Here is a 20,997-nt window from a genome sequence, read left to right as displayed (position 1 = left end):
CTGGCCACCGGCAAGGGTCCCACAAAAAAAAAAAAAACAAAAACACATGCAGGGCCTATTAAAACAGATCACTGGGTTCTTTGCCAACATTTTTGTTTTGACAGGAAGCCAGAATTAGCAATTCTAGCAAATCAGGTGATGGGGAAGTTCCTGACTAGCAACTGCTCTTCTACCAAAGAGGACTCTACAGTAGAGAAATTAACTGAGCAACACGGCACCTAACACGTGGCATGGACCACTTCAGCCCTCACCGAAAGATGCTTGGAATCCTCCTTCTACCCACTCATCTCTGGTTTTGCCGCGACCCCCATGTTCATTCTCAAACTAAGCCCTGGAGGCAGATCACCTGGCACAGGAATGTGCCTACTTTTGTGAAGGGGTGGGATTTTTTTCTGATAGACCTCCTCAGACCACCTGGTGCAGGGGGGGAAGGAGGTGGGACGGGGGGGGGGGGGGGGGGCGGAACCAGTGTGAAAACTACACCTAAGAGGAGGATTAACTCAAGAGTATTAATCGCTTCCCCAGAAAGAGCACTGAAAGAGACACACAAGTTCTGGCTGTTTCTGAAGCTGGGTAGTGGGTACATAGGGTTTTCATTTGACTTGTCTTCCATGATTTATTAATGTATGTGTAACATGTATGCATGTGCACACACACACAGTTTCAAGTAAGCACAGCTCCCACTTTCCAGTATGAATACCCATCAAAATCAAAGACTGCAATACCCAGTAAAGTGATTGTTTCCCAGGTTAGGCCTCATCAAATTACTCTATCAGAGGCCAGGACAGTTTTCAGTTTTGCTAAATTGTGCGAAGGTGCTTCACGATGGCATAGAATGACAGCAAAGGAAATCCTTACTGCATAGTCCCATCTTTCTCTTTTTATGATGTTTACATTTGTCAATTTTAACTCTTACTTGCAAGTAATTGCAAGGGCTGCCACAGTATAAAGCATGGAAAGATCATAGCCCTATTAATCCTAGTATCTTTAACAATTATTGCTACAAAATTGTTTCCTTCACAATTTCCATTCTTTCCAAGTTTTATTCCAAAAAAAGGGTAGAAGGTGATTAGGATGTCCATGAAGTGTTCAACAGGACAGCAACAAGGACCGAATTCAGTTCGTCATGTCCTATTTTCCCACTATACAAGTTTAAAAAAAAGTCAAAGCTTTCTCAGTGTGGAAGAGGAGGACAACTTTTACTCTGAAATGGTTCCCAAATGAGTTAGAAAAATCTGATTTTGTTTATTTATCTTTTTCTTTTTGTTCTTTTTCTTTCTTTTCTCGTTCAGCTTTAGCTTCTTCTTCCTCATGTTTTTTGATCAACTGCTCCACTTCCTTTTGTTTGAGGACTCTGATGACCGTCTTCCCATTCTCTCTTGTCAGCGTGGCAATTTCCACTAAAGCAAACACACATTTGTGTTACAGGCAGGGACACGTAGCAAACAACCTAATAGGCAACCATAGTTTCATCTCCTCCCTTCAGTCTTAAATCACCACTCTTGCATGTTGTATGCTTAATATGATTCAGGATATTTTATGGACATCAACAGAACACCTTAGACCCTATAATGTTTCTATTTAAATATCTTTCTTCTCCTCCCCGATCTGAACCTTCTGAGCAATTCCTCTGTTAGAGTGTCTGAAAGCTTTAGCCAGTATCTTTAACCAGTCAGAATCTATAACCAGTAATTATACTTCTTACGGACTTTTCAAATCTCTTTTAAAAAAAGTGTGAAAAGCAGCTACACCAAGGCTATGGACAAATAGGCTGATACCAAAATGAGATCGGCAAGGAGGGGAAATTGAGCAGTGACTCCCTGAAATTAAGTAGAAGTAGCCAACAGCGGGCAATCCTAAAGAAATGGCATTTTCTAAGACCAGAAGATAAATTATCCTAAGCCAATTCAATATTAATTTATCACCATTTTGGAAATATCACTTAGAAATATTATTTTATATAGTCATATAACAAGTGAAAGGAAGCAATTAAAATTACAAATTTGATTTTCAACGTAAGAAATTGGAAGACTCAGAAGAACATGCAAGTGTCCGTGTCTAGAAATGTAACTGCACGTGTGTTCATCATGACAGATACCACTGTCAGGAGGTAGATAATAACAAAGTAAAAGTAACACAGCTCAGCGTTCTAACCATGAACACTGAGCACATTCGGGTCCTCGTCCTCCAATCTGAATGCAGTGCAGGAGTGTGGCGCCACGGCTCACCAATGCTTGCCTTGCTTAGCAAAGCAACCTCACTAAGCCTATGTCCTTCAGGAAACAGGTAGCAGGCCACCTATATAAACAGTAACTATAAAGTTACTAGTTCAGTAAACTACATTAACACTCAAGTCCTCTCAAGTAGCCTATGAAGTCAGAGGAGAGGGAGAGGATGTATCAATTACCTTTTTCAGCAGACAGTTTACTAACATCCATGGTTTTATTTAGAACTTTTATAGCTAAAGCAAGTGCTGACTTCAAAGTCATTTCTCCTTCTTTGTAGTCTTGTTTTAACATCGACACAGCTGCCTGTAAAAAACAATCAACAGAGAATTTCCTTTCAATTTTCATGTTTTGGAATAAGGACTGGTCCGTATTATCGCATTATAGCCAAAGAGACAATTTTAATGGCAGGGAGGGTAAACATGCCATGGGGTGACAGGGGTGACATAGAGCCAGCGCTCTATGAATGGGGTCTTCAACTAGGGTCCTTGGATCCTCTGAAAAAGGGATCCGTGGTAGAATTCAGGGGTTCTGTGTACCAGTGTACAGAAAATACATACATCATATTTTCAGAACTTCTCATTGAAAATTAGCATCTCCTCCCATTAACAACATACACAATAAACCCCAGTAGTACTAACAGTACTGCAACCCTGTCACAAATAGAAATCACAGATATTTTCCCTATCATAGTAAGGGCTGCTACAGCAATCTTACAATACTGTTTATACTCAGTGCTATTTAATTATGGTAGTTGTCAGATCTTCTGCTGCATTTTATAGTACCACAAAAATACTCACAGCGCTATTATTTCCAATGCATGTGGCTTTCCATCCCCCATAATTTCCGCTAGGATCACTCTGATAGAGCTGAAAGCCGTAGTGCTTATCCCAGCCAATGTACAACAATGAAACACCAAACGGTCGTTTTCCTTTAACAAAGAAAAAAAGTCAAACACACTTGCAACCTGAATTTAGTATCACTATAGTTACCCGAGCTCAGTTAATGTGGTTAAACCCTTTTCTGTGAAGTCAGGCATTCATAAACTGCACTGTGTTCTGGCCCGCATAGAGATAAGCGCCACCCAAAATTCTACTTTTGTTTCTCTAATTTAGACACAGCCAGGAGAGGGAACACAGCTGAATTTCATTATTATGAAAAAAGCAATTTGCCTCCAGATTTGAAAATGTTATTCTGGCCTTTCAAATGTCTATTTACAAAGCTTATGATAATTTACACAGTGGACGTCAAGTCACGAAGCAGGAACATACAGTGTTTACTTGTCTAATCTTCACTTTCCATTTACTGTCTCAAAAAGAATAACTCATAAAACATTTTTACTTTCTGAAGTAAAATTTCCAAAAACTTCAATACCTCCAAACTGTGTATAAGCTTGTTTGATATCACACAGTGCTGTAACCAACTGCTCACAGGGGATCGGTTCCTGATACTGTAATAAATACCTAGGATAAAGACATTGGCATATTAGTTTTCTCTAAGACAAAGACACACTCTAAACAAAATACCTCTGAAAAGAAATCCATGCCAGGGGACAACATAATAGTCATTTGTAATTTGAAAGTGGGAGAAAAGCACATCAACATGCTAACCGTCTTACAGTAAATAATACTTTACAAGTTTGGGTTTAAAAAAAATCTATTTTTTCTAATATATTTTAAATTACTTCAATCTTTGCAAAAATGAGTTCTCCTTAGAAACATGTAAGCCACGTTGGGCCTCCCTGGTGGCACAGCAAAGACTAAGTGCTATCAAGCTATCGGCAGCCACTGCAGCATGAGTTCGATCCCCAGTTAGGGACATACCCACATGGTGCAGCAGACCTCTCCTGACTCGCCCGCTGCTCCCCTCAACAGTGTATTTCAGTCAGTTTGCCTTTTCTGCTCCCCACCCTGTCTCTGGTGAATCTCTCATCCCCACACCTCTGGCCTCCACCCCAGTCCTTGTATGCATAAAAAAAAAAAAAATCTTTGAAAGAAAAAAACCACGCAAGCCAAGTTAATACCATCAATTATGTTATTTATGACCATACCTTTGAGCAATGAGCCTCAGTTCATTAGTCAGAACATTTGCATCTGAAGTTATGCCTGCCACACTGCAAGCCATGTCCCTGGAGGCAAGACAGGCAATGATTTGAAAGCAAGGAAAATGTTTGCAAGGGGTCTTTACAAGTCCTAAAAAGTACCGAATTCTATTAGAAATTTACAATGCTAGCTTTCACAGCTGCTACACCCTTCAGACAAAAACTATGTTTTATCTTTGTAGGAGACTTTAAACTGGAGGTCATGCCACATGAAAGATAAACTAGTGCACCCTGAAGTTTTTCAGTGATTTGTCATCATGGCCCTGTGAACAGTACAACAGGATGGATACTAAGAGGCTAAAGTAAATCCTGAGATGATGCAGCAAAATAGAAAGGTTTTCCCAGACAGGGATACGACCTACCCCATTCTCTTGGGCAGTAAGTGATCTAATCTCTTTGAACCCTGGGTTGATGGGGGTGAAGGTGAGGGCACCTGAGGGGAGGTGGTTTTCCAGGGCAGCCTAGGAGATCTAGGGTAGGCCCACACTATGGGTGCATTTCATTTCTCTGCTCCTGTTCCTGAGTACTGCCCTGGCTCTCCTATAGCCCAATCCCCTCTGTCTCCACGCCGAGCCGAGCCTGCAAGCTGCCGAGCAGGACCAACAGTGACTATGAACAGATGATATTTCCTCTGATGAGTGTGTCAAAAGGTCTTTATAACCAGCACTGGAGGGAAGGTCTCTGATCAGATAATCCAGCTCTCTGCTAGAGGCACAGCCCTGCACACCCAGTGAACAGAAACCCTACTAAGCGTACAGGGCTCCATTTAACTGTTCTCAGACCTCCAGGAGACCTGGCATTTGGTGATTCATTATAATTCAACAAAACTTCCGAGAAGTCATTTTAAGCAATGCTTTTACAGCTGACTATTAGCTTATCTCATTAACTGCCAGAACCACACTAGAAGTCTCTGAGACTCAGAGAAGGTGGTGCGAGGCCACACAGCTCATATCGGTGGAGCTAAGATTAACCCAAATCTGTGTGAGTACCAAGTCTTGTCACTACAGAGCGCTGCTGCCCCATTAAGTGCACAGCCTTGCACTTAAAAAAATGACACAGGGTCCTGGGCCTCAAGCGCTGTCAGCAAAACTTTTCTCGAGTGAAAACACAATACACTGTGCATTTCAATTCTACCACGTCGAAAGGAAGAGCCTTCTTCCCAGAACACTGGGGAATACACTTATTAAGTAAGATTTTTAAACTGCCTTCCTTAAAGATCTTACTTACTCATTGAGTTTATAAATTTTTTCAGAAAAAAAGACTTCATCAAGAAGCTTGTGTATGTTGCGTCTCTCTGCTGCAAGCAGAACACCATCGTTGGCTAAAATTCCCAAACAGGTGCCTGCATGTCCAATAGCTTCCATGGCATATTCAACTTGGTACAAGCGACCTGCAAAAGACAAGCAGTGTGAAACCTAACTCTCCTCTGCTCGCTCGCCCCAGGGCTAGAGAAACAAGCACAACACTGGCAGGCTACAAACAAGAATCTCACCCACTTTTACTCTTCTATGATATCCACGCAACCTGGTGGTCACAACCAACTAAGTTTGTAGATTTCCCCCTTAAGTCAAATACTTTATTTTTTTTTTTTAATTGAGGCAGATTAAGCAATTTCTTTTTTTACCTTCTGGAGAAAATATAGTGGTCCTCGAGTCATATCTTCGAGACTGTGAAGGAAAAACAGAAAGGTGATTCCTGTCCACTGAAAGCAAGTCAATTCCTTCTGCAAGCCCACAAATCATCTTATAGAACATTCTGGTCCACTAAGTGCAGTGCATGAGAAGAAACTTGTAAGGAAGAAAACACCATTCCCATCTCTTTCTTCCATTTCACTTTTCTCATGCAAAAGTCTGCCAAGTGAGCACCAGCAACATGGTTTATCAGGCAACAGTCTGTGGGTATGTGTTTTAAACTCACCATCTTTTATCTTATCTTTCTACAATTCCTGTAAAAAGAAAAAAGGATAAGTATTAAAACGAAACTTACAAATGAAAAAAATTTATTTCCCTGCTTGAGCTCCGCCTACTAGCCCGGCGAGGGAGGCCCGCACCCACTGTAAAGCAAAGTGTAGACACACACCAGACAGGAGCCAAGAGCTGAACAGGGAGAGGAATGAAGCAGGGACTTTCTGAGAAAATGAATCCAGACGAGCGATGTGAGGCCGACATAAGGCCGAGAACCTCCGAGTCCAAGAGCAAGGGCTGGGAGAGGCGGATGCCGGGAGGAGAGAACGTGACCAAGGGCCGGGGCTAGAGCCGGAGCCGGAGCCGGAGCCAGGCGAGCACCAGGTCTGCGAACACGCGGCCAGTCAGGGGCGCGGCTCTCCGGGGGCTCTGGGTCCCGAGCGCGCGGGGCGCGGGGACCCGCGGCGTCATGACTCTTCCCGAAAAACTCGGCACCGGGGCTCCTTCGGGGTGCGCGGGTGAAAGGTTAAGCGTCGGCCGCCTCCCGCTCCCCCGACACGGAGCGCGGCGGGGCGGACAGGTGAGCGCCGGGTCCCGCCGTGCGCGTCCCGGAGACCGCGGGGCTCCGCAGCCCGACAGAGGCCGCCGCGACTCCGCCCGGACGCGCCGGTGGCTCAGAGCGCGGGCGGCGGCGGCCCGGGGGTGCACCGGCAGGGAAGGCCGCGGGGCCACGGGCAGCCGGGCCGGCCGGGCTGCGGCTCTCCAAGGCCGCGCGCCTCCCCGCGCGCCCCCCCCCGCCCCCGCGCGCCCCCCGGCCCCCCCCGGCCCACGCCCGCCCCCCCGGCCCCCCTGGCCCACGTCCGCCCCCCGCGCGCCCCCCCCCCGCGCGCCCCACGGTCGGACCTGCCCGAGGAGGCGGGTGCAGAGTCATGGTGCGCGCGGCTCCCGGCGGCGCCCGCAGGCCCGGCCGCGCTCCAGCGCGACGCCCCCGACCCCTGCCCCGCGGAGGGCAGTCGCGTCCCACGAGCTCCCCCGAAAGGCTCACCCGAAAAGGACCCCGAAGAGGGAGGCTCCGGGATTGGGGAGAGAAGCCGCCGCCAGTGCTGAGCGTCCGCGGCCAATATGGCGCCCGCGCCTGCGCAGTCGGGGGGCGGAAGCGGAAGTGTCGGGGGCGGGCAAGGAGCTGCCCTCGTGGGTGCTGGGGACTTGGGGTGCCGGTCCTTGGGGTGCCGGTCCTTGGGGTGCCGAGTCCCTGTCGTCACCCCAGCCGGCGCGCCGCGCAGTGCAGCATGGGGAGGTGGCGCGAAGACCCCGGCCCTGGGGAAGAGCCAGTCCCCCCTTTGCACCATTTTCACTTTCACTTTTTTTTTTTTTTAAGCTCTTTTTTTTTTAAAGATTATTTATTTATTTATACAAGAACCGGGGTACAGGCCAGATGTGTGGGAGGGTGAGAGGATTCACTAGAGCCGGAGCGGGGAGCAGGCAGACTGACGAAGTACACTGCTGAGGGGAGCAGTGGGAGAGACAGGAGAGGTCTGCCAGCCATGTGGGACTCTCCCCTGGTGGTCAGGGAGCAGCGGGGTATCGAACCAGCGCTGCAGAGCCTGCGGGCAGCTTCGCAGCCCAGTGCTCGACCGCTGCGCCACCGGGGAGGCCCTTCACTTTCACTTTCTAGGGCAGCTCTGGGACATCGCCTGGAGAGCCTGATGTCTGTGACTGGGCAGGGAGGGACACCCCAGGCTCCCAAACCCACCTGCTCTGAATAGGTTCTGCCATCTGCCAGGTCAGCACAAAACATATGAGACTTTAATGGGAAGGAACTTTAGTACAATTAGGAAACAGTACAGGAAAGGCAAAGAATATAGTTTCTAGATCAAGCACCCAAAGTTACCCGTCCCCTCATGGGTAAAAGTCCACCCAAGCGGGACTGGCCCAGAGCAAGGCTCCAAAGCTGCCCCAAGTCTAAAATACCTTCCAGTGGGGACGCACAGAAAAGGGTAAGAAACAACCAGACAATTCTGGGAGGAAAAGAACAAAATCAAGGTAAAAGCTGCCATTGTCACCTCCTCTCCCCCACATCTGCATCACCCAGTCCACGACCACAAGGCTAGCGCAGTTTCTTCACGTGGCTCTCGGCTCCATGTGCCTCCTCCAGGTCTCCTTCTGGCTCCATCCTGCTCCTTCCTTCTCAGTCTCCTCTGCAGCTTCTTCTCTCCCTGCTCAGCTTCACCCTCTCTTGGGTGGGGCAGGGAAACTGGAACCTCCCCCTCTCCTGGGGACCCCCTTTAGTCTCAAGCCCAACTTTGTCCTTCCTCCTGCCTCTCCTTATCCTCCCCTTCTTCAATCTGGCTCCCACTTTTATTGCTGGTGTCCCCAGTGTGCGCTGTTACTGTAGCCCTTGAACCACCACAGGCTCTTGTCCCACAAAGCCATAAAAAGGAATTTGCAGACATTTTAGCTACGTAAGCAGAGAGAAACAAACTTTGCTTAAGAAAGAAAAGTTTATTTGAAGGAAAAAAGTGAGGACTCCCAGGTACGCTGTCCTTGGGAGAGGCAAAGAAGTCCTGTGGGCTCTCTCTCCCTCTCTCCTTAGAGCTCACCTCCCTGTCCAAGGTCTTAGTCGTTCAAGTTTTACTGTTTTTGTTTAGTCCTTCTGGACATTCTGACCTCATCTCTGGTGTATGTTTTGCTTAGGACCTCTTAAAAGTTACTCTCCTTGTCACAGAAGCCTCTTTTAACTCCACAGAAGTCCCTGGCTGCACTGTCCCCGAAGCTGCCTAATTAACCCCAACTTGCCCCCAGTACATGCATTTATTGATAAAGCAAATTACAAATAGCAAGAGATATAAAAATTTTGGCATCATTTGAGTCTGGGTAACAAATGGTTGACGTTCTGATCCCAGGCACGTCTGCCTAGGTACCTGGGTTTGCTGAACTAAACCAGCCTGCCACAGACAAACGAGGATTGGTTTGTCCAGCCATGGCTTGACATGACTTTCTACTACTTAGACATGACTTTCTACTACTTAGAACCGCACTGATTGAACACCTCATTTGCACAGAGTAGACCCAAGTGTGGACTAACATTCTTTTCTGTTCATACAAGCACTCCCACGTCAGAGCAGCTTGGGCTCACAACTTGTGATTCTTGTTCTGTGTTCCTTGGGCTACGGTTCTAATAAAACCACCAAATAAACACTTATATTTTGCTTCACTCAGGTGGAGCTCATTCTGGGACAACATAGGTGTCATACCTTTGAACATTCACCTTGGTCATCTCTTCTGCCTTTCACCTCCTCAGAAAAGATTTCCTGGCCCTACCACCACCACACACACACAGCAATTTATCTTTTCTACTGAAACTGTCATAGGTTTATGTGTTCATTATCCATCTCGCCACCCTCTTACTTGGCTTTGGTCCATATATAAACCATCTACAATTCACGTTTAGGTCCTTCTGGCTAGAAGATGACTAGGTCTGGTTTAATGTGTAGTCACTCAGTTTCCTACAAGAAGAGGGCTGCAGGGCCAGGACGTGTCCTTTTATGTTGGCTGCAAAATTATTATGCGGGATCTGAGCTTTGAAAAGGAGGTAGCCTGAGAATGAATTGTGTTTTAAGCCTCTCGTGTCATTTCTGCTTCTCAGGCACATGGTGAGGTGAATCAAGACAAAATGGCAAAGGGCCACAGCTAGACAGGTGGTGCTCTGAAAGCATCCTCGAACAGAAATGTAAATTAAAGGATCTCTGGGGTTCCCTTCCATCTTAGTTCATCCTGTGGAATTCAGCATGTGGGAAGAATTTTAAGTGAGAGGCAAGGATTTCTTAGGTCAAAGGAAGAGAGATTAGTTGAATTAAAAGAGAGTAGAGGGAGTTTGATTCTGGCAAAAATGGAGAAGACTATGGAAGTAAAGGAGGAAAAACTTTGGGGATAAATTATAGAGCTCCTTGAATATCAGAACTTTTTTCTTATGTAAAGGAAGGTAAAGGTGATGTTTTAGGGTGATGAAGATTCACAATCTCCCATCCCACATTCCTCTTACAATGCTTCCCATTGAGAGATTCTGTATCCCCTTGCTCTCTACCTGGGTAGGCTTGATACAGTAACAAGTACACCATGTGACTACCAAGATAGGTCATAAAAGTTAGAGTTCAATCTTGCTCTTGGGATGGTTGTTATTGGAACCCAGGCACTGTGCTATAAGGGGGCACATACCACATAAAGGGGTGTTTGGCCAACAGTCTGGATGAAGTCCAGCATCACCTGCCAGATATGTGAGTACATATTTCTCCAGATGGTTCTATTCCCCTGTCTCCCCAACCATCAACTCTCCCCCAACATTCAAGTCTTCCCAGCTGAGGCTCCAGGTATGTAGTGCAGAGATAATCTCAAAGTCTGTCTGGATTAGTTACCTACAGAAGCCATGAAATGATAAAATGATTATATGAGGTTTAAAATGTTAAGTTTTTGGTTAAATTATCACTCTGTGCTAACAATAACTATAACTAGAGCTTTTATCTGCCTCTAATATGAAGGAAGTAAGGTAAGAAGACCAGAAAGCAAAGCTCTGGAGTAGTCTAGAAGGGGTAAAAGCCTGGACAGGAAAAGATACTCGAAAGAGCAGTTCTTATACAAATACCAAAACATTATATTGCCTACCCGGAATATGTATGTCAATTAAAAAAAAAAAAGAGAGAGAGCAGTTGCCACTTTTAAGGCTCTATAAAATGTGCTCATGCACAAAATCCCTCAGGAAGAGTGATCCATTGCACGTGAGGCACTGCACTCCGCCAATCTATAGACTGTTTTCCCTAGAATAAAGGTCTTTCAACTGGTTATTAAATTGCTTTGATTTTTTTGGGCCTCCCTGTGGCCTCCCTGGTGGCGCAAGGGGTTAAGCACCACACTATGAAGCAATCCGAAGCCTCTGCAGCACGAGTTCCATCCCCGGTCATGGAGCTACCCACATGGCAAAGCTGACCTCTCCTGTCTGCCCGTTGCTCCCCTCAGCAGTGTATTTCAGTCAGTCTGCCTGTTCTGTTCTCCACTCTGTCTCTGGTGAATCCTCTCACCCCCCGCATCTCTGGCCTGTACCCCAGCTCTTGTATGCATAAATAAACATTTTTAAAAATTTGTTTTGATTTTGTCATTTGACACTTCCCATTGGTTGAAAGGACCAGGGACTGGTATGTGTAGAAGGACATTCATTCTTATAATTCATCCAACAGATCTTTACGAAGGGTCAGCTAGGGATCTTGCTTGATTATATGTGAAGATTATATTTGATCTTGAAGATTATATGTGATATTATTCAATTTATGCCACCGAGAGTTTATAAACTACACAGAACTGACTGGAAACAAGCTACACAATCCAAAGCAGCATGTATATAAATATGGAAATAGTGGTTGACAATATTTGTATTAGGAATTAGTGAAGGGGAATCCACATTAGCAGGAGCAAGCAAGAGGGGAATCCATACTCCCGTGGTATAAGAGAATAAGTGCTAGTCTGGGAGTTTTAGTCCATCATTCTGGTCCCTGATTTCCTGTACGGTGAAGTGAGATTTGAAAAGTATTTCAGTGTTTTCATGAGAATGGATGATTTAATTTATTTCTTTTAATTTTCTTTTTTATTATTTATGCATAAAAGAACTGGGGTACAGGCCAGAGGTGTGGAGGGTGAGAGGACTCAACAGAGACAGAATGGGGAGCAGAACAGGCAGACTGACTGAAATACACTGCTGAGGGGAGCAGCAGGCGAGGCAGGAGAGGTCTCCTGCGCCATGTGGGTAGCTCCCCGGCTGGGGATCGAACTCCTGCTGCAGAGGCTGCAGACAACTTCATAGTTTGTGTCTTAACCCCTTGCGCCACCAGGGAGGCCTGGATGATTTAATTTAATCCTAACACAGGCATGTATGTGTGTGCACGCATGTAAGAATAGGAGAAGAGAGGAAGTCCAGGTGACAAGCTTGGACTTGAAAATGGCACCTAAAGTAGAGACAATCCTGGGTGCTGAGCCCCTAACTTGTGAGATCTAAGTTACCGCTGAGTAGTCTATTTCAGAATTGTCTAGAGTAAAGGAAACCCCCAAATACAGGGTATAGCATTGTAGGAATACAAAGCCTTCTTTTAAATACTTAGCGCTCTATAAGTATTGGTTTTTGTTACATATCGTTAAAAACTTAAGGCAGAAAGGCCAGAGATTATGTTTTTTATTTACTGATACAAATTTTTTGTTTTGTTCTTTTTGTTATTTTTCAAATGAAAATTCTCCATTTATTATCACTCACCCATAGAGTTCCAGGCATAGCACAAAACATTAAAACACTTGTTCATGCTCTTTTAGAGCAAAATTGCCTATTCTGTTGTATTCATGTTTATATGATGTTGATATTTTCCTATAAGTAATTCGTATTTAGATATTTATTATCAACATTTAGTAAAATGTTCACTCTTCGAGATTTTTTAGAAATAAGTTTCTAATCCTCAGAAGCAGATCATGCAGGTTAATACAGAAGTTAACTGAAGTTTTTCATCAATATCCTCTCCCTCTAAAGCCTCCATCCCCTCGTCCCCTTCCACCTCTAAAACCATTTCCTCTCCCACCTCCTCCACCTCCTCCAAGACTCCCCCCAACTCTGCCCCTTGTAGGCCCCCTCTCACCTGGAGGTGGAGGTAAACACCCATGCAGTGGCTGCAGCTTATACCATCCATGTAACATTTATATAGTATTTTTTAAGATTTATTTTATTTATACATACAAGAACTGGGGTATAGTCCAGAGGTGTGGGGGGTGAGAGGATTCACCAGAGACAGAGTAGGGAGCAGAACAGGCGGACTGACTGAAATACACTGCTGAGGGGAGCAGTGGGCGAGACAGGAGAGGTCTGCTGCGCCATGTGGTGGCGCCAGCGCCCTGGTCGGGGATCAAACCCAGGCCACAGTGGCTGGTGATAGCTTGATAGCGCTGAGACCTTAACCCCTGTGCCACCAGAGAGGCCCTCTAGTAATTTTTAAAGGAAGATACCCTCATGTTTTCTGACAATTTTTAAAAATAAAAATCTATAAGCTGTCCAAATATTTCATCCACTTTTCCAATTCACTTTTTAAAATAAACTGGAGCATTGAAATAAGGTACCTTATTGCCCTCTGTGGTACATTTACAAACTATGACATCTTGACAGGGATGTAAGAATCTTCTAGTGAAACTACACCTTCTGGAGGTCCTACATCTTGGCCTTTGTTAAAGCCTGGGCCACCTCCTAGTTCAAATCCTCCTCCTCCTCTACCACTGCTGCCTCTGAAATGACCACAGCCTCTACCTAGGAAAGGCGACAGTGACTGGAGCTGGATTATAGCCTCCACCACTGCCTTCTTGAAAATACATGCTTGCTCCTGGTGGCCTGGTTCTCCACCCGCTTCCCTAGCAGATCGAGAGGGTTCAAGCTGCTGCCCTTCCTTCCTTCTGCCCTCCTGCAGCTGAGTCTCCTGCTTTCTATGGCCACTCACTGGCAACATGTGCCCCTCTGATCTAAATTCTAATTCCTGAAAGTCACTAACTGACTATGAGGGAGGAAAATAAAAGATACTCCAAAATTTTGAGTTTGGATAACCAGGAATGTTTCCTTTATTTAGTAATGATCAAGTCTCTACTATGTATCAAGCACTATGCTAATCACTTTGCATTATTCTCAGTAGGTAACTCTATGTGAAACCCTGCAAAGCCTGGGAGATATCACAGTTCATGGGTCCTCATCACTGTGCTTACAACTGCAAGACAGACTCGATATCAGGGTGTAATAACAATGGGGTTTGTTAACAAAGGGGAAATTAGGGAAAGGAAAACATTTCTAAGGCCACAAATGGCTGTTCTACCCCAGATAGTATCCAGTAGTCCAAATCAAAGGTGCAAGATGGCTTTGTCCCTCTGATGAGAGCCTAAAGCTAGTTGCCAATAAGCAGTCGGCCAGGATCCAACTCACAATGGCACCTGGAGGTGATCACAGGTGCTGAGATGGCACGGCTGCAACAGCACCTATCTGGAGAACGGGCTGACACTGCCAGATGCCAGAATGGACAGAACCAGATGCAACATCACCAGGAGGTGGCACAGGAGGATCAGAAGTGGCAGATAGTTCTTAGAGATAGTTGGACACAAGTCAGCAGTGAGTGGTGCCAGAAGACCAGGTGCCGGTTTTACAGCTCTTAGAGATGCTGGACATAAGCCAAAGGCAGGCAGCTCTTTTAGAGAACTTGGGCATAGGTCAACGGTGCCAGTCAGTAGGTGATGTCAGATGCAGGGCTGGAGGTCTGAAGCAAAGATCTCAAAGGTTAGCAGAGGTCAAGTCCAGAGGAAGTTCTCCCTGAAGTCCTGTGAAACCTCAGCTTATATCCCCTTCAGAGTATCCACCTGTCAAGACTGAGGGGTCCATTACAGCTTCATTTCCAAGACTTGATTGGTCCATGTTAAGCTCAAATCTGATTGGTCTATTTACAATTCCTCAATGGCCTCAAAATCTTGAATGGCACCAGTAGGAGCTTGAATCTGATTGGTCTGTTTACAATTCTGGGTGGTATTCAAAAGCCAAATCCCCACCCAGTAGTGTGTGAAATATCTGCCCTGGGCTGGCTTGATAGTCTTGCGTAGGGCACGCAGCACAGGGGACCCAATAGCAGGTCACATGCTTGAATGACCAGCATGCCAGAGCAGGGGCCTCTCTCCCCATGGCTCACACTGGGCTTGTCAAACCCAGCTCTCCCTGCAGCTCATGGTGGGGGTGAGCCAGGCAATTTCTACTGCTGCTGGAGCCTCTGAACATATGACATAGCTAGTATTATCACCCCAACTTAATAGATAAGGATATTGGGGGCAAGAGGAATTAAAGAGGAATACAAGAATGAGGTAAGAAAACTTAGAGAGAGACCTGTTTGGGGAATACAGACTGGTCAGTTCATAGGAAGATGGACAGAATCAGTGACCATTACGTATATTTAGAGTGATAACTACTGAAAGGGGTATTTGAATGGCTAGGGTTATAGTCCTGAATCATCTGTAGATACCATATAGTTAAATCTGCAATAAGTAAACAGCCATTTACTAAATCACACTAAAGCAAACATGAATAGAAATCAATGAAAGAAATACAGTAGTATCATTTAAGTCAAGAATACAGTGAGCTACAGCTCACCAATACTACCTATTTATATGAAGAGAAATAAATTGTAGAGAATTTAAATATCTGCTTAGGGACTTTCTTAGTATCAGTCTGAAAATTAACCACACTATTTAGGTACCTCAGGAATGAGTGGCCTTTCTTGAATGTCTTTATATGCTTCTTGGCAGTTCCAATGCATTTAGCATCCATTTCTGGAGTTTCAATTTCAAATACCCTCTTCAACAAGTCATAACTTTTTTGTGAATACCATCAGTATTTTCTTCTGAGGCATCTTAATTCATGATTTATTTTCTCCAGACTTTCTTCTAGAACACATCAATTTTACAAATATTTTTAAAGACCTTTCTGTGGAAAGGCACTACACCAGGTGTAAAAAGAAAGGACAAAGGACCAAAAAAAAAAAAGGAAAAACAAATCTTGATATATCTTTGCCCTCAAAGAGCTCTCAGGCTAATGACTGTGTAGCCATGGTCCACTATTCCAAGTGATGTGCCATAGAAAGACGGTGCGGCAGGAATCTGGAGAACAGAGAGGTGAGAGGAGGTTTCTGGAATAGGACTTGAGAAATCATCTGATTCAAAATATCATCCTGTGTGCTTTACCCATGTGAGATTCACTAAAAGACATGTTTGCTCATGTAGCGTTAAGTTAAAAAAAAAGTCATGACATTGAAGATGTGAGATTCACTGAAAGACATGTTTGCTCATGTAGTGTTAAGTTAAAAAAAAAAGTCATGACATTGAAGATCTTAGCGCTTTCATGTGCACTGATCTGTTCCACCAACTCACTGATAGCTGTGCAGGGAAGTCACTCATACATTAGATTTGGTCCTAGCGAGTTTTTCATTGCTCAGGTTAATGTGCATTTGTCTAGTCACATGGGCATCCCAGATTCATAGGACTTGGCAGTTTCAAACCAGATCTCTTCGACAGCTTTACGGCCCATTTCAAACATTTGCTGTAAGTGTTTCCACCCGGTTTTTGCAGTAATCATGATATATTCCTTGTTCTCTGGATGGAGCTGGCAAGAGTATGCAGCTATGACAAGTGACTGACAAAAACGACTGCACACTAGCAGATACAAAGCACTCCTCTCCACAGTTGTCAGTGGAATTATACTTTCAAAGCCTGCAAGGACATGACCTCCTACTTGTATAGGATTCTTGCTTTCAATCATCATATACATGATGGTGATAGCTACTTCAAACACATAGTAGCCATAGCTCATGTCATCAAAGTCTAAAATCCCAGACACTTGATATACAGCATCTCCAGAGGCTGACTTGCTGGACTCTACTAAAATGTTATGGTCATTAAGATCTCCATGATTGATACCTGAAAGGAGAAAAATCGAGCAATGTAAGAACAGTTATTTAACAGCCCATTTCATCTCTGTTCATTTCCCTTGCTCAGATATAAGCATTCAAGTAATTTGATGAGCAGTCAGAGATTAAAAACCCAGGCCCTATTTTTCTTGAAATAAAATAATTTTCTCTGAAAAGGATAAAAAAAAAGTTACTTGTACTTGTTTTGCTTTTGCTTCTTATCAATAAAAGGCTAGAAGATTAATATTGTAGCTATTGCAAACACCCGACTTTTGCTACCAGCAAAGTAAAGGGAAAAGAACTGCCCCATGCCAGAAATGTTCAAAAATAATATATTTATTATTCATATCCATTACAGGAAGCAAAGAGTCCTAGAATGGATCAGATGTGCCTTTATTTTATTTTTTTAATAAAGATTTATGTATTTTTATACAAGAACCAGAGTACAGGCCAGATACATGGGAGCGTGAGAGGATTCACCAGAGACAGAGTGGGGAACAGAACAGGCAGACTGAAGAAATACACTGCTGAGGGGAGCAGCGGTTGAGATAGGAGAGGTCTGCTGCGCCATGTGGGACCCTCGCCGTCTGGCTGGGATCGAACCGGTGCTGCAGAGGCTGCAGACAGCTTCACAGTGCTGTGCTCAATCACCCGTGCCACCAGGGGAGGCCCAGTTGTGCCTTTATTTTAACCCAAGATTTCCAGAAATAAAATTTCTGATGACAAAGTAATTTTGACTTTTTCTAGTCTTCCAACTACTGGAATAGATGGTAATATTTTAAGTTAGTTCTACTCAAAGTGAGGTAGGAGAGAGGTCTGTGGTAAGGGCTGGCACACAAACTATTATTAATTTGCAAGAGATAAAACATAAATTGAAAATGTTCCGATTAACTTTTTTTTTTTTTTAGAGAATTGTTGAAGAGAGTATAGACTAATTTGGGTGTTGTTGAACTTGCAGGGTAACTTTTGTGTGGTATGAGCTACTTGTAAACTTGAGCCTGATACTTTAAGGCCTTCCATCAGGCTGAAATGGCTTGGGGAAAAAATCCAAACTTGTTTGACAAGCACTGACTGACTGACAAGCACAGACTGAGGATTAGACAGAGATGGAGGTATCCCCGAGCAGTGAAGCAGTGAGTCATGTGTTTATTATAATATTTACTTCTAAAGCAATTTGATTTCTTTTGTATGATTTAGGATCACATAAACCATGTTTAGGTAACGTAGCGCAGTGGGTGGCACACAAAAGCATTGACCATTATTATTGGTGCCTTGTCTGTTTCACGGGCGATGTTTCTCTCTAGAGGTTTGTCATGTTGCATGTCATATAATCCAGCGGCACCTTGGAATCTATAGAATATGTCACTTCCTGAATACAATCTGTAGACAAGGAAACCGTGCTTTCTCATTTCACTGCTTCTGTTGATATGTCAATGGCCTATCAAGAAAAGATAGTTATTTAATGCCTGGAAAAAAATGAAAATAGTTGTCAAAGGAATTCTGATCAAGATGGTAGAGTGAATGCCTTCTTTGATAATCAGCCCCCTTGTACTCAATATATACAACAATGATAAAAAGAAAAACAAAATATAGTCAATCTTAAAAACAAGATAGAAGAATGAAACATAGGCAAAATACTTAAACCTCAGAAGCATCCCTGTGCACTCATCTCTACCAGCAAAGAAAACAAAGGAGAAAATAAGCAGCTGGGAAAGTATAAAACTAAAAAGCTTCTATACAGCAAAATAGTGACCAAAACAAAGAGAGAACCTACTGAATGGGAGAAAGTATTTTGACACCATACATCTGATAAGGGATTGATATTGAAGATCTACAAAGTGCTATACAACTCAACAAAAGTAAAACAAATAACCCAACCAAAAGATGGGCAGAAGAGGGGACAACCTGTTAGGGAGAAAAGGATGTCCCAAAGCTAATTCTATATAGGCTTTGTGGACTCCACCCCACCCCAGGTCAAAGCCAAAGACACTGGGAACTCCAAATCCCATCACCACCAAAGGGAAGGTGGCTGGGACCTGAGGGTGGGGTTAAGCAGCCAGGTGGATATAAAAGGCAGACACGTGGGCTTTGGGGATTACCCCATTTTTGGCTCTCCGCCAGCTCGCAGCGTCTGGCCAGCTCTGAGAGTGACTTTGGGTTTCCAGGTCCTCGGATTGGGTAGGACGCATTAAAGACTTTATTTCCCTATTTTCTCCCTGAGTTGTACATTTTCCTTATTTCCTTTTCTCTTGTAAATAAACCTTTTATTAACCTTTTGTGTGTGTCTGTAGTAGAGTATTCGTAAGTCCCTTTAAAGCGCGCGGGTGAGGACCCACAGCCAGGAACCCGTTTAATATCAGGGTTGCTCTATAACAGCTTGGCGCCCAACGTGCTTTGCAAGTTTCACCCGTGGTTGACCAGCCCAAAGTAATTTTTCTTGCGTTGGTCACCATAAAAGCGCATTAGGTCTGCAGGACTCGCAGTGAAACTCTTTGTTTCACGTCTTGAAAAGTCTTTTCTTTTTTTTTTCTCCACACATACTGCTCTTGTGGGTGTGGTTTTGACCCAAACGTGGCCTCAACCATGAACTTCAGCAGTCAACAATTACTGGCAGGGGTGGGGAGAAAAAGAAACACTTTTATACTGTGGGTGGGAATGCAGACTGATCCAGCCCCTTGGAAAACAGTTTGGATGTTCCTCAAAAGACAAAAATGGATCTGCCATATGACCCAGCAATTCCACTCCTGGGTATCTATTCAGAGAGCACAAAAATACCAATTTGACAGGAAACCTGCACTCTTGTGTTTACAGCAGCACTATTTACATTAGCTAAGATATGGAAACTAACCTAAATGCCCTAGATTGGTTGAGCTGATCAAGAAGATGTGGTACATATACATGATGGATGATACTCAGTGATTAAAAAAGCTAAACTCACGAGATTTGTGGCAACATGGATGGGTTGGAAGGGATCATACTCAGTGAAGTGAGCCAGGGGAAAAACATAAACATCATATGGTTTCACTTATTTGTAGAATCTTGAGAAACTAAACAAAGGGTCAGACAAAGACAAACTCTGCTTCCTGGAAGCAGACTGAGATGGCAGACCCGAGACACTGAGCAGGGAGGGAGAGAGGGAGTGGGGAGAGCAGAGGAGGGAGAGTGGGATCATGGAAGAGAGGGCCCCGGTGGAGTGTGGTGGGGGACTGTGGACACTCTGGTGATGGGAAAACTACGGATATTTAAAAAAAGACAAGACTAGATCTATATATTAAAAACCAAACAGAAAAGCCATGCTGTGAACAGGAATAAAACCACAGGTCTCTCTACTGTACTTCAGATAATCATTGTGCTTTACTCCTTTGGGGAAATAGGAACAGAAAGTGCAACCTGCCAGCTGGGGGAGCTCCCACGCCAGGGGCAGCCTGCGGACTCTGAAAGGGTGACAACGTCTGCTACCAATCCTCTGTAAGGACTGCTGCAGGTACAGGGAGGCAGAAGGACAGAAATATAGTATGAAACCAGTCACCAAACCAGTCTGCTATATCAATATATTCTGTGTCTCACCATTTTAGTTACTAAAGTTTTTGGTTCCATTTCTATAGTTAGTTTCTTTTGGTTGTTTTTCATTCCCTGTACGCTGGCATAGAGTATATTCTTTGGCCACAAGGAAATGACTCTAGAAAAATAATGGAGAACTAAAGCTGAAAAACACAATGAATGAAATAGAGTGCAATGGATGAGTTTAAGAAATTAGACATAGCTGAACAGAATTAATAAACTAGAGGACAGGTTAGACAATTACCCAAAATGCAACATGGACAGAGAAAAGATTTAAAACACAAATAAGAGATGTAGAGGACTCACTCTGCAGGCCTAACACTAGCTTAAATGGAGTCCCGAAAGGAGGAGACAGAATGGGGCACAGGTAAGAATTTTCCACAACTAATGAAAGATATTATCTGCATGCAGATTTGAGAAACCCAAGTTTAAAAAAAAAATCACTTAAGAGAAAGAAATCTTTATAAAAAGTGTGTGAGTAGTTTACAAACTACTAAAACACTGTAGCAAGTCTAAAATGTTCTCTAAAGGGGCCTCCCTGGTGGCTCAGGGGGTTAAGTTAAAAGAGAGAGAGAGAGAGAGAGAGAGAAAGAGAAAGAGAGAGAAATCTTAAAAGTATCTCACCAGAGAAAAGACAGGATGTCTTGATTTTTATTTATTTTTAAAGATTTATTCATTTATTTTTGCATAGAAGAACTGGGGTG

The 20,997-nt window shown here is 44.1% G+C and overlaps 2 protein-coding genes and 1 pseudogene across 8 annotated transcripts in view; all 3 read right to left on the bottom strand.

The window, feature by feature from the left end:
* Window positions 1-588: 588 nt before the first annotated feature.
* PSMA4 (proteasome 20S subunit alpha 4) lies at window positions 589-7,373 on the bottom strand. 3 transcript variants are annotated; one of them, XM_037523176.2, is made up of 9 exons: window positions 7,276-7,373; window positions 6,244-6,271; window positions 5,951-5,993; window positions 5,554-5,716; window positions 4,276-4,353; window positions 3,600-3,688; window positions 3,026-3,156; window positions 2,408-2,531; window positions 589-1,400 (listed from the first exon to the last, which is right to left on the bottom strand). In XM_037523176.2, exons 2-9 carry the CDS (start codon window positions 6,244-6,246, stop codon window positions 1,246-1,248), a joined length of 786 nt encoding a protein of 261 aa, XP_037379073.1. In that variant the 5' UTR covers window positions 6,247-6,271; window positions 7,276-7,373; the 3' UTR covers window positions 589-1,245. The 3 variants fall into 3 exon arrangements, with proteins under 3 accessions (XP_037379073.1, XP_037379074.1, XP_054555593.1); XM_037523177.2 differs by lacking the exon at window positions 7,276-7,373 and adding an exon at window positions 7,134-7,158; XM_054699618.1 differs by lacking the exon at window positions 7,276-7,373 and adding an exon at window positions 6,406-6,589.
* A 4,747-nt stretch (window positions 7,374-12,120) lies between these two features.
* On the bottom strand, window positions 12,121-13,750 carry LOC119255728 (H/ACA ribonucleoprotein complex subunit 1-like; annotated as a pseudogene).
* Window positions 13,464-20,997, bottom strand: part of HYKK (hydroxylysine kinase) — a 31,615-nt gene continuing 24,081 nt past the window's right edge. For 3 of the 5 annotated variants that reach the window (XM_037523175.2, XM_037523172.2, XM_037523171.2), the window contains one exon: window positions 13,465-16,742. In XM_037523175.2, the coding sequence (XP_037379072.1) occupies window positions 16,282-16,742 (461 nt within the window). In that variant the 3' untranslated portion in view covers window positions 13,465-16,281. Of the gene's footprint in view, window positions 16,743-20,997 lie in introns of all 5 variants that reach the window. The other 2 variants (XM_037523174.2, XM_037523173.2) reach the window with 1 other exon arrangement.

This window comes from Talpa occidentalis, unplaced genomic scaffold, assembly GCF_014898055.3.
Source record: "Talpa occidentalis isolate TD23 unplaced genomic scaffold, MPIMG_talOcc4v2.1 talOcc4.3, whole genome shotgun sequence".
Classification (NCBI taxonomy): domain Eukaryota; kingdom Metazoa; phylum Chordata; class Mammalia; order Eulipotyphla; family Talpidae; genus Talpa; species Talpa occidentalis.
The sequence above is the reverse complement of the archived record's forward strand: the minus strand, read 5'-3'. Positions and strand labels throughout refer to the sequence as shown.